This window comes from Neltuma alba, unplaced genomic scaffold (genome assembly GCF_004799145.2).
Source record: "Neltuma alba isolate B1F8T4 unplaced genomic scaffold, ASM479914v2 tig00010369_pilon, whole genome shotgun sequence".
Classification (NCBI taxonomy): Eukaryota; Viridiplantae; Streptophyta; class Magnoliopsida; order Fabales; family Fabaceae; genus Neltuma; species Neltuma alba.
In genome coordinates, this window is record NW_021635274.1 from 517015 (window position 1) to 530591 (window position 13577).

At 35.1% G+C, this 13577-nt stretch overlaps 1 protein-coding gene across 2 annotated transcripts; it reads right to left on the bottom strand.

Moving 5' to 3' along the window:
* Positions 1–8096: 8096 nt before the first annotated feature.
* On the bottom strand, positions 8097–11762 carry LOC114756020 (DNA-binding protein HEXBP). 2 transcript variants are annotated; one of them, XM_028944929.1, is made up of 4 exons: positions 11191–11762; positions 10196–10396; positions 8384–8677; positions 8097–8264 (listed from the first exon to the last, which is right to left on the bottom strand). In XM_028944929.1, exons 1-3 carry the CDS (start codon positions 11623–11625, stop codon positions 8387–8389), a joined length of 927 nt encoding a protein of 308 aa, XP_028800762.1. In that variant the 5' UTR covers positions 11626–11762; the 3' UTR covers positions 8097–8264; positions 8384–8386. The 2 variants fall into 2 exon arrangements, with proteins under 2 accessions (XP_028800762.1, XP_028800761.1); XM_028944928.1 differs by having other exon boundaries at positions 8097–8677.
* Between the last annotated feature and the right edge of the window lie 1815 nt (positions 11763–13577).

The window sequence follows — 13577 nt, forward strand, 5'->3', positions numbered from 1 at the left end:
TATCCCTCATGTATATGTTTTCTTTATTTACCGAATTATATATGTATATGTTGCAGTCTTTGAAAGATTATTATTATTATTGTTTAAATGAAATATATTAATATATAAACATGTGAGATTTATTGTCGTTCTCACATCTTCAAATGAAGTTGGCTAAGACAATACTCTCCTTATATTTATAAAAAGAATTCAAAAACCAACTTGAAAATACATAATCCTAAGAAAAGCAGCTGACAATTGCAAATCACAAGCGAGGGAAAACCTAACTTGGAATCATAAAAATGTGAGAAAATGATAAAGATACCCTTTGAAACAAAAAAGAAATAAAGAGAAAGAGAAGAAAGTTGGCAGAGTTGAAGAGTGCTTGAACTTGGGAGACAATTCTGTAAACGCCAAAAATGTTGAAAGCAAGGTAAGGTGAGTAATTTTTGACACCACAATCCTCTTGTGTCCATCTCTTGAGCTTCACGATGCTACTGTTTTCTTTCATTTGGCTAGGTATTTTATTCGAGGTAGCTGGGTTTTTAAGTGGGGAGGGGTGAAGTTGGGGGAGCTAGTTGGGGGGAGGAGGTTGAAGTAAGAATGTTAAGAGAGAGGTTTTTTTTTTTTGGGTGCACAAACAAAACATTTGGGGTAAGAGGCATGTTTCTATTCGTTATGGATGAGACTGATCAGTGCTGGAGAATGGCCTAATGTTTAAGGAAAATTCAAAGAAGGGAGTAGGTTTCTTGTGAGAGTATGAAGTAGCATGAGTGTGCAAAGTAAAGATGGGGCGGAGTTTGTTGTTACCACCTAGCGTGAATGTGTGAAACCTTAATATGAAATTGTTAATGCATGAAGTTGTGCTATGTTCCTGTCAATTTGAAAAGCGATGAAATATATTCATTGGTGAACTGACATAAACAATAATTTACTGCTTCAGGTTACTATGCAAAATGAATTGCGATATTTTGGTCATCTTATGGAAAGGAATTGTTTTTTTATAGATGTAGACTCTGCCCTTTATTGCTTTTCCAGGTGAATTTTTTTGTAAGTAACATCCGGGATTATGTCAATGACAATAGAACATTAAATATAACCACTATCTTAGTATTACTTAATTAATAGAGGCCCACTTACTTTCTTCGAGGCTTCAACCCCCAAAGCCATTCTCTCTTCTCTTCCTCTCTCGCCCCATTCCCAATTTCCTTCTTCATTATCTCGATCTCTTTCATGGACCTTGGGTTCCCCCCACAGAGGGAAGAGGTTGTGGGAGAGTCGGTAAGTTTCCACACCAGTCACCTCCATTTCTTCTTCCCACATGGTGCTGCTACAATTAATGCTGAGATTTTGCTGTATCAACCAATCTCGTCTCTGCCGAAGCTTGAAAGGGATATGAGAATATGTTAACACTTTATCTCTTGGCTTTCACATGGTTGACAAAATGCCTCAATGTGTTCTCTTTGTGCTTCTCAAATCCCATGACTGAATTTCGTTTCATGGAAATGTCCTTTTGTTTTTAAGTGGAGATTGTATTTATCTACCTGGTCTTTCCTTGCAACCATTGTACTAATTTCTCACGAAATCTACAAACTACTGCAACTAATTCATTTTTTTGATCCAAGTGATTTCACCTTGTCTTGTATGATTCTTTTTTGAATATATAAAAAAAATCTAATTTAATTGAATGCATGCACGTTGTGCATTCTATATGCTTCTCTTTGGACTCTGTAGATGGCTGTCATGCTGATCAAATAATGTGAAATCAGAGGAGAAATAAAACTGGGATGATGAACTAGTAAAGGAAAATTGATCACTCCGAATCTAATTGTGAATTTGAAACTATTTATGGGTCGTATATAGTTTATGGACTTTGTTACGGGATGTTTTTTCTTCATTCATAGTTTATGGACTGTGTTACGGGAAGCTTCTTCTAAGGGAGCAACAGAAGGATACGTGTCCTTTCAGCTTCTCATAGTACACTAAAGACCAAAACCAAAAGATATTTACTTTTAGACCTTTGAATAATTTGGTCCCCGATTATGTTCTTTGTAAGTTCTGAAAAAAAGGCACACTTTGACGCTGCATAAGAAAGAAAAGTGGTGTCACTTTCTTTGTCGGGGTCTAAAGAACCCAGAGAAGAGAACTACCCTAATTATACTCATGATAACTTAATCATCAAAAAGGAAAACAATTAATAATACTAATGATATTATTAGTCAGTAATGAAAACAGAATAATATGTAATGTACAAGTTATTCCTAGAAAAACTGCAGCATTTGCGTAATGCTGCCAACCTTCTATGCCCTATATATCCCGAGCTTAAAAAACTTTTTGTCCCTTTCTCTAGTGGTTTGTTCCCTTTTCCCTAGACTCAGTAGTGTATTGGAGGCTTTCTCTTTGCTGGAGAATAGTCTATCTCAGCTATGTCCACATGGTCCGTATACTGCTCATGATAGGGCCCCCGGTGCTCTGAAGTAGGCAAAGTTTGAATATTTATTCCCTCTTCTTCCCCCTCAAGTTTCACCATTCTCATATTGCCATTTATAGAGAAGTGAGCTTCATCCCCTCCCTTCTTCACTTTATTCTGCTCACAGAGTTCATGATAGTATCATAAAGAGGAAAAAGAAGAGATGCGAAGGTTTATTTTTTCCTTTTAGATTCTAAGTTAATGCCTAATACAGTTAATAAAGTTTTTTCCATCTCTAAACCAACCTTTGAAAGTTCGTGGAAAGAGGAAATGAATGTGGTAACAAATTTCCTACACTTTATCTTTCCTGCAGCAACAAGAACACATCGAACATGCTTAATATTGTGAAATACGTGAGTAAAGGTTAGTGCTAATTGATTTTCTTGAATGGTGATGCTTAACAAGAAAAGGGAAGAAAAGAAGAATGTTTTTATAGCCAAAAATTAAGTCATTAGGAGTTGTTGGGACAAATTTTGCTTGAGACCTGAGAGTTACAAGGAATCGTTTGAGTTTATGAACAATGCTTACGTTAAGAAGGAAAAATAAACCTAATGGTGTCTGGGTCCATAGAAATCTTCATAAAGTCGAGGTAACCATTTATGTGATTTTGTTGGTACTCTGGAGAGTCTTCTCTCCAGAGTAGCCGTGCATTGTTTATCTTTAGAGAGAATAACTTCCTCCGCTTCTCCATTGCTTTTTTCCATCAAGGTACTTTCTTCATCCTGCAGCCAGAAAATTAAACTTCTACATTCAGGCATGACTGAAACAAGGTTGAAACTTATGAATAAACAAACCCATAAAGCTACACCGAACTTCAAAGTAATGAATACTTACATGTGATTGTTGCTGAACTGCTAGAGACTCTGTCCAAGCGAATCCCTATGGAAAAATAAAGGAAAGTTAGAAACTCTACTTTGGTAAGTGACAGAAATGGAAAAGGCTGAATCTTGTGATTAATTTACCTTGAACCTTGGCAAGAAGGAGGGACAAAAGCAGGAGAAAAACAACTAAAGAATGCCTCATTTAAAGCTAGTAGCTTGAAGATCAGGAAGAAAATAGTTAGGATTTCTTGTGGTGGCTCTCGCAGTTGAAAAAGCTTGAGTATGTCTTGGTAAAGAAGAGCTTGATTATATACATGTTATTGGAACTGATAAGAGGTTTGATGGACAGGGGCATAGATCTCTGCGTATGTGAGTATAGGACAAAGTGGTCCACATTTTAAATTCCTCAGCTTAAAGTGAGTGGGATTTATATGTGGTCTTGCGGCATTCCTTAAAGTGCAACTATATATATAGAGAAATTAAATTACTAACTACTATATCGGTTCTCAATATAAAAGCTAGTTTGACTTTCATTTTAGTTCTAAATATAAGACCTTAATCCACTTTATCTTTTATGTTTATCTATTTTTTCCAAAGTAGTCTTTATGATAATTGCACATATTAAAGATTCTGTCAAATGGTAGTTTTAGCTAATACACATGATTAGTAAGAGTATTATAGGAAAAACAATACATATATATTACAAATAACTAGCTTAATAAATTTTCTTAATGTACTTAATTTAGTCAACTGCTTTTATACTATCTCTGGTGCTTAATATAGGATCTCATTTGACTTTTATTTTGATCATAGATATAAAACCCCAATACACTTTGTCTCTTATATTTATGTATTTTTTTCAAGGTAGTCTTTTTAATAATAATAGTTCTAGCTAATACAGCAAGGATATTTTAGGAAAGACAACGTTTATTTATTACAAATAACTAACTTAACTTTTTTTTTAATCTCTTCAAATTAGGTAATTAGCTCTTATAATTAGGAATGGAGATAATATTAAGGAGCTGAGGTAGTATTTGAACTCCTCATCATTTCAGTGCAGGCTTAGCTGTTAAAGAATAGAAGGAAGAATACTGTGTGCATTTAAATCTGTCATATGATGAAGAAACTACAATCAGTGTTCTGTTTATTGGAAAGTGAAGACACAAAAGGCCGACAAAGAAAAATGGAAGTACAAGAGGAGGAGACATGGGAAGCACATCAAGTTTTAAGCAATGGTATACTTAATTGCAGTCTTTTCTTGGGGATTGGAGTGAAAATATTGTGTGAACCTTGTTCTTCCCAAATTCATGTGTTCATGTGTTTACAAGCTCCCATAATGCCAACCTTATGTTCCGTCTCATGCATACTTTTGTGAAACAAAAGCAGGTCTTTACTCAATTGTTGTTCCCTCGTTTTACATGATGTCACTTATGAGCACCGATTGATGATTAAGTCCATTTGGATCGTACGTCCCTCATATACAACCTTGAAAATAAAATCTAAATTATATTGCATTCTTATGGAAAAACAGTTGTAATTTGTAATTATATGAGAACTATATATTGTTCATGAACTAAGACTAATCTAACCTATTTCTTGAACAACATCTAATGCAAATGACGACATTAGTTCTCTTAAATGCACTCAACTAACAAAGGTTAACTTCATCAAGTGATATAAATTACAAATCGTGTTTTGGAATGAGATGATATTTGGCATTATCAACTCGGTTCAAATTTCATTTTTGGGTTAAATTGTAAATTTGCTTAGAAAGTTTTCAATCAAGTGTTGGGTATTGAAATTTTTTTTAAGTGCAAATTTGCTTCAAAAATAAAATCATAATAATATTACCCTATATTGTTAAAAATTGTTAATGGTTCATGTTACTGTTTTAATAATCAATGTTAGCTTTTTTAATGACATGAGGCAATATTGATACAATCCTAAACTTCTGAGACAAACTTGCATCTAAAAAAATTTTTTGATGCTCAATGCTCTTAATTGAAAACTTTCAAGGTAAATTTGAACATAACCTTTTAGTTTTTTGAAAAACTATTTTTTTTGTGATAAAATGATCGATAATATAAATTTGAAAGAGTTTTGTAGAAGGAAATAAAGAAAACATTGGTTTTGAAGAAGGAAAAACTACCTATTACAGTCCTTATAATAAATATAATTAAGAAGTGTCTACTATTTATCACTATTACCTCAAAAAAAGTTAATTTCCATAAATAGTGAAATTTACTTCATGTATAAAAAGAACAACATTGCTGATCCGAAAATGGCAGCATCCCTTTGGACATAGAAGGCATCAGATAGTACATTTTTCTGATCAACACATTAAATAATATATACTCGGTCCAATTCAGAAAATGAATTATCGATTTAATGGACATATTTTTTTTTTTTTGGGTGACAGAACACATGTAGCTTATGACAAGAGAGGGAGAGGAGATGACTGATCGCGTTTCAATGCTCAGGAGAAGTACCGCATTTTGCCTTCCACGGCGTTATTGAAAGGAAAAATTGTTCGCAGGTCTCATAAAAAAATTAAATAAAAAGAAGATCAAGAAGCTCAATTTTTTAAAATAAATTTTACAAGTTTGATCTGTAATAATAAAAGTTTTATTTAGGAAAAATAACACAAAAATGATACTTGAATTTTGAAAGCCCTGCATAGTTACTTGCATAAGGGAAATTTGAAATTTAATAAAATGATCAAATTGTCCTGAGTAAATTTTTAGAGAAAGGGAAGAGGGAGTAGTAGGTTTCAGATGTGGTTGAAGAGGAAGAAAGAGAAGAGGTATGAAACCGTCGTGCTCCAAATCAAAGTAAGCGGCATCGCTGTTGAGAAAAGTTGCTGTGGAAGAGACATGCGTGCGTTCATACAGAGGTAAGGTTTTCTGAGATTGCTTTTCTCTGGTTTTGTCTATAGGTGTTGCAGTGAAATTGATTCAGTTTGGGGGGAGGAAATCATCGATTGGTAAAGAATAAGATGTGTATAGTTGAGAGAGGCGAATTGTTGGTGCTATTTGACAATTCTGAAGGTTGCAAGAAGGAGGAGTTGAGATTTTATTTTATTTTATTTTTTCGTCCATGGGTATTGCAGTGAAATTAAGTGGGGATTGAATGTGTATTTTGATGTTAGCAACAAGAAAATATTAACTAGGGATGGAATGTTAATGTTAACTTGTTATTGGTTGTGTGCAATATAAATAATATCACTGAGACTATGGTTTTTGGGAAATGCCATTAGTAAACTTGTTCTATGCTTCACAAGTGTTGACAATTACTAGAGAAGGTGGAATGCAAAAGTGCACTGCTTACTTGCTATAGCAATTTGTTAATGTTCATGTTTGGATGTTTTTAATATCAGCTCTGAGTGAAGGTTGCACATCAAAATTTCCCAATTTATCAAGTAATCATTAATTTTTTGAGACTCATTAATATTCTTACACAACTTGTTAGCAGTATTATTGAAGTTGTTAAAGTGCCACTTTTTTAATTACCTATAAAACCTGTTATTAAAGTTGATAACAAACTTGTTAATAGTATTAAACAACATATTAGTCGCATTACAAGAATTGCAAATTCCCCATTTATGATGTCATAATTAATCTCTTCAAGCATAAAAAGCTCTTAATCATGTGGTTGATAGCCCTGTATGAGTAGTTAATATCGTTATATAACTTGTTAACAGTATTACTTGCCCACATTCAAACATGGGTAAATCCAAATTCAAACCAGGTGAGTCCCTCTCTACTCGCTCTTTATTTTCCAACATGATACTTTGCTCGTTTCATTCTTGCCAATAATTGATTAGTATACCAAAACCACAATTTTATCAAAATATATATACATACTATTTATTAATTAATTATATAAATAATAAATTGGTCTTATATATGTGCATATATTATTTATTTATTTATTATTTTATATCTTTCTTTTTTTTTTTAGTAATTTGCATATGAAACATTTATTTTGATAACAGCCATCCAAACACTTTTAATTTATCAAAATTATTTTTTTTAACAAAATCTATTCTACTCAAAAAGCTAATCCAAGCACTCCCAAGATTGCAACGCAATTTGAATGGTGTTCTGGTTCTCTGTGCCTTGGCATTGGATTCCATGTCTAATTAGGTGATGAAGGCCACGCTAAGCTTCAGAAGAAATCCATTGCATTTGTTAAGCCCTGCATCCCCATTGCCAATTCATATTCTTCCATATACATTAAAAAGCATAATAGGAAATCAAACAAGGAAATAACTTGGTTTCAATAGATAAACTCACTCTCATTGTTAACTTTTGATAGACAATTGATTTATCATTTATCTACAAACTAAGATTACTAGGCTCCAATTAGATAATTGGTCTTGGCTGGTATTACCATGCTGCATATCAGTCTAGCAATAATTTGACCTCCCAAGGCGACATGGAAACCAGTTGACCCCATTTAAATGACACTGACTATATTATATGGTGCGTATCAAGGACACATCATGTGTTTTCATGGCCATTGCTTAGAGATATACCCGCATTAATTTTTAATATTAATATGAAATGATAATACTTCTTCCAGTCCTAAATATAATACCTATTTTATAGTATAATAGGTTATATGAAAGTGGAAGTTTAGACATATGTGAAAGTCACAAAAGAATCAGTTATATAATTATTCATGAACACCATTTCCATTGAGCTTTATATTCCGTGTCATATTCAACTTTTTTCAAAAACCCTTCCAAAATACCAAGCAGGACATTAGTACTCCCATGAATTGTTTTGATTGAATTTTTAGTTTCACGTCAAAAGTTCAATTGATGCAGCGTAACACTATTTTATTGATCTCTTTGGAATTTGCAAAGCTTGCGATCCTGGCGCATCAACCGTTCAGCTTCACTAAATGGGACCAGAACATTCAGAAAAGAGATGAGTGAAGGTCAAAACCTGATTTAGCTCGACTAGCTTGTACAAAACTTAGTTTTGCTTCTGCAAGTGAGCACCAGAAGATATCAAAACATATTCATAGTAATCAATATTTACAGGTACGATTAGCGAGGCTTTGAAATGAGGAAAGTGGCGTCTAACGCTTCCGTTTGCTGGTTTACCAACTAATTTGATGAGCAATCCTTCGCCCAATGTCCAGCCTTGTTACATTTATAACAAGTGTCGTTTGTTGAGGCAGATCTTTGTCCCCTGGCAGGAGCATTTGGTGTGACCATAAGGCAGTCTTTTGCCCAATGCCCTTGCTTGCCACATTTGAAACATGCCGACCGACTTCCAGAATCGTAGCTCGGTCTGTCTTTCTCACTCATATTGTAATTGCTCTTGCAGGGACTGACGGATACACCATCCCCAACAGAGAGCTCACTGCACCACTTGAAGAAACCGCAAGAATCTGCCTATTTAAACAAATGCGATGAAATCATGGTGACTGTGTTATGTTACAGAAAATAGTAGACTCTAAAAGATCATTTATCAAATGAGGCAAAAAAAGGCCGGAAGGAAAAAAGGAAAAAAAAAAAAAAAAAAAAACCAAGACTTTGATCTAGCACCAACATCAAATATGACAAACCAGAGTTTTGGTCCATTGTTAATCTCTCGCGTTCTTCTGCTTCTCTCAAAGAAGCTTGTGATTTTTTTTTTTTTGGGGGGGGGGGGGAATTTCCATTGATACCATCATCAGCTTTCAGATGCCTATCTAAACCAACAGTTACTTTTCAACACAAAAAAAGGAAAGGAAAAAAAAAAAACAGAGAGAGAGAGACCAACAGTTACAAACAACTGTCGATACTAACCACAGCTGTTCCCAGAAAATTTCCAGGAGACCCTTAAATCTTAATGACGTTGCTGAAATGTAGCCTTACATACTATGTTTCAAACTTTCAGTTACCAACATAAAATGATCAAACAACCTTGCCGTACTAGATGCATCAGCAAAATTGATTTCAAAAGAGAAAACGGATTCTATCGAATCCTATATTAAAGAATGTCAACTTAATGACAATTGACGCACTATGTAAGCATTCAGCACAGAAAGAAGCCACAAGAGCAAATAGAAGGAATGCAAAACATGGCAGAATCCCATAACATATGCCACCTCTAAGAGAGGTTAATTTTTCTACTGTTTATTACGACGAGCAGTATGGTATCCAAACTTGCAATTATATCACTGCATAATGACTTTTATCAGATTTTAAATGCACACAATACGTTATACGCAATTATTTAGTTCAAAATGCTTAAGAGCTATGAATCGAACAATACATAATATTATCGCTGAACTTGGTCGTTTATCAGATATTTAAAATATGGGTATATGTTGCATAAATTTGATAGAGCCGGCTATTTTTAAGACAGATTTGAAGAAATACTCTGCTTTGTATCCTCCATTACAGCTAAAGAATGTAAAGAATAGAGGTCCTAATGCTTCCTCTAGCCTTGAGAAAGCTCAAACACACTGAAAAATGAAAGAAACAAGAGAAAATAATTCCCTCCTAGTTTGGTATCCGAGAGACTAGAACCCCCTCTCCTCACAATACTACTCAGAGTCTACTTGATTCCCACACTAAGCCCCTCTGCACAATTATACATCACACGGCCCACTCTCTCTCACACACACCCCCCCCCCCCAAACAAACACACAAACTTCACACATTCCTTAGGCTTGGCCCATTAGTCACGGGTCCATCAAATTATTTGGCCAAAAATAATTTGAAGACATACACCTAACAATAAAACAATGTTATCAGTATCTTTTGGTTGGCAATCGATTACTTTAAGACAGAGATATTATGAAAGCAACGTGTAAAGGACACAAAGCCGAAACCGAGCTAAGTTATAAATCTGACGGTTGGACGAGATGGCTGGCTTGGTTTCATTTATCAATGAAAAGTATAAACAGAAGAAAAAGTTAGTACCTGGTTTCTTGGACAGCGATAAAATTTTTGGCCATGATTTTTACCACTTTTAGCTGTTAGAATCAAGCAAGCTCCAGCACCACAAGGACAATGAAAGGATGGAAACAATGAATCAGACACGGAACTTTGGTTGCCTCCAGAAGTCATTCTAGTTCCAGCAGCATTATCACACCATTCAAAGAAACCACAGCCGCCACTCTCCTGTCAAATTATTGAAGCATGTAAAACAAACAAGCATAAATTTTCCCTTCATTAACCAGATTTCACGAGAGACAATAAATTCTAAGATGCCAAAATCCTTCCATGGAAATCAAGACCAGAATTATCACTTAAACGTAATTTCAAAATTTGCTGGCAAAAATATATTCAAAAGTAGAAAAGGATCCAGGAGAAATTCTCATTAGCTTCAATCTGTTCTGAATTGATAAGTTGCCCCTTTCTTCTCCTACTCATTCTAGCGAACACAATAACCCATGACTTCATCACGTGATTTGCTTATCTACTTTTCAGTATATAATACAAAACAAAACCAAAAAAAAACGAAACGAAAGTCCGAAAGGTTGATACATCCCACTATACAACATTTAGATGCTCTACTATTGTGCCATGACCTTGACCATTCAGGGAAACAGGATAACGCTTTTACCTTTCTAAGACCATTCTTTGAGAGGTTTAGCCGAATGTCTACGGAGGATCTCTCAAAGTATACTTAAACTGAAGTGAAAAGACCGAACAGGGGGAGAGAGAAATGCCAATCTCACTTCAAACCATATCGATCTTACATTGACAGGGCCTGCCTCTTTAACTCATTGTTACACCTCCTTGAGATTGGACAATTCACTCGAGCTCAACCAGTCCAACCAAGAGGGGGGGGGATGAAAGAAACTTATTTGTAACGCAATCATAATCCCGAAAGAAACTTTTTAATTTAATATAATGTGCACTTAAGATTGTTCCGAGGAATTCAACGACGATAAAGAATAACCCAACCCCACCTCTCTAATAGGGCACTTGTAAAACTTGCGACCTCGATTTTTCTCGGTGTTGGCCGTCAAGATCAAACAAGTTCCCATTCCACAGGGGCAAGCTTTCTCGACCACGGCAGCGTCCTTCCCATAATTACCAAAGTGCCCTCCACCATGCCCTCCAGGTGCCGGTTCCACACAGTCGCGAGCCCAGTGGCCGGGCCTTCCACATTTGAAGCAAGAGCCACCAGCGACCACCGGAACGCCGCCGCTTATTCCTTTGGTTACTGCAGTGGCGGGAAAATTGTGGCTTCCCTTCAAAGCAGCGGTGTATTGTCCTTCTTCCTCAGAGGCGCAAAGAAGCTTCGGACGTTTGTTAGAGACGACGTAGTCCTCCACCGCCGCGAGCTGCGATAGGAATTCGTCGTCTTCGATTTCAACAGTGATGTTGTTAGGCCGTTGCATCTTCACCTTCACGTTCTACATTTCGAGAATTTCATATTTCAAATACGCCTAGTTTGGATACCCTTCCAGCCTCCCACACCCTTGCGTTCACAGTTTCCCGGCCTTTCGATTGTCGTTTGGGAAATGCTTAAACTGCCGCTTTCTCCGTCCTTCTCATGAGTAACCCTTAGACTAGACTAAAAAAAATAAATATGTAAAAACTAAAAGTTTATGAAGGCAGAATATTAAAAAAAAGATTAAAAAATTATTATAATAAAAACAGTTATGAAAAAGAGAGGACTTGTGATGGAGAGAGATTATATTAAAACATAATATTCATAACATTTATTATCTAGGAAATAATGTTTAGGAAACAAAAAATAAATATATTAATAACTATTAAATAAATCTTTGATCGGGGCAAAATAGAAAAATTGCTACAAAACTTTGACAGAACTTATAAATATTGCTTATATTTAGGAAAAATGGATGGATGATTGTTGTGGCTTATAAAAAGGTACGAAAGGAGTAAAACGAAAGCCTAGTGTACAAGATCACTTGCTACTGTTCTTTTAAATGATTGTCTGTGTCTAATTAAGACATTTAAGTCCCTTTCTTCTAGTTAGATATCTATTTTTTAGGGTCCCCCATCCGGAAAAATAATCACTTCCTAGTCTTGTCCGATGAAAGCCTGAGTAATTTTGGAGTTTGAACAAGACTAGGTAGAGTGGGCTTTCCTTCCTAAGTGGTGACACTTTATTCTTTTGTATGAAGATCTCTCATATTACAAGAGAAGAAATATAAACGCTATATTACAAACCCACATATCTATATGTCATTGCCTATCTCTTTATAATTGCATAATTTGTCACCACACGTTAGGTCTTTATGTAACATCCATGATCATATATGTCAACAACTTGAGTCTTGAAATATTTAATTCTACCATATATGTATATTGCACATATATTAAATACAATTATATATAATGTATATTATATATATTGAGCAAATTTCCATATATAGACTCCTGGTAGGGTAGTATTCCTTGCCCTACATTTAGCCATGCCCGAAAAAGTCCAATTCTTTTTCAAGCTACTTTGTTTTTTTGGTGATACTAAACGGGGGCAAAGCTCAAGACTAAACGCTAATTCTTCGAGGGTATTTAATACTACCAAGATGAAATGTCCTATCTTGAAAATACTGAACTTAGCCCCACATGTAATCATAGTATATGATGTGGTGATAATAAGAGAAACAAACCAGAAATTTTCTTTCTAAAACAATATCATGATGGGGGGGGGGGGAAAGAATTACTTACACACCAATCTATCATGATTATTAAAAAGGTAACTGTCATCGATTACCAATAAAAAATTAGATAAGCTCTGAGGAAGGGGATAATACCCTTTAGCAATAGTTTATCACTACCTTAACCATGTTAGGAAGGGATGCTGCCTAACTACCATGATTGTAGAAAGAACCATAAGCACCTGATAAACATAGTTATGTCATGTTCAATAATCATAAAGAGGCCTCAGGCCACCACCTCAAAGGAAAATTTTCACTTATTTAAATGAAAATGTTCACATTCCTGTGGATCCACAAATAAATAAAATAAAATAAAAGGAAGCAAATCCAATGGTTTTGTGCCTACTAATAAAGTACAGTCCAGTTTAGCAGCGATAAACTCATAATAAATGCAATTCCCCAAATTAATTAGATGAATAGAAACCAGTCTAACTATCCTGGGTGGCGATTAATAGTAAATCAAACATAACAATTATGGAAGGCCTAGCTACTCAAGAGAGTAGCCTCACGCCTTCGGAACTTTTCCTACTACATCTCCTCTGCTGCTCTCACTTGAAAAGTGATAAAAGTAAAAAGGTGAGACAAAATGTCTTAGTAATTCAGTTCCTATCCACCATACCTATCGACACCACCTATGAGATGCCAGGTAGACCTTGTTATTC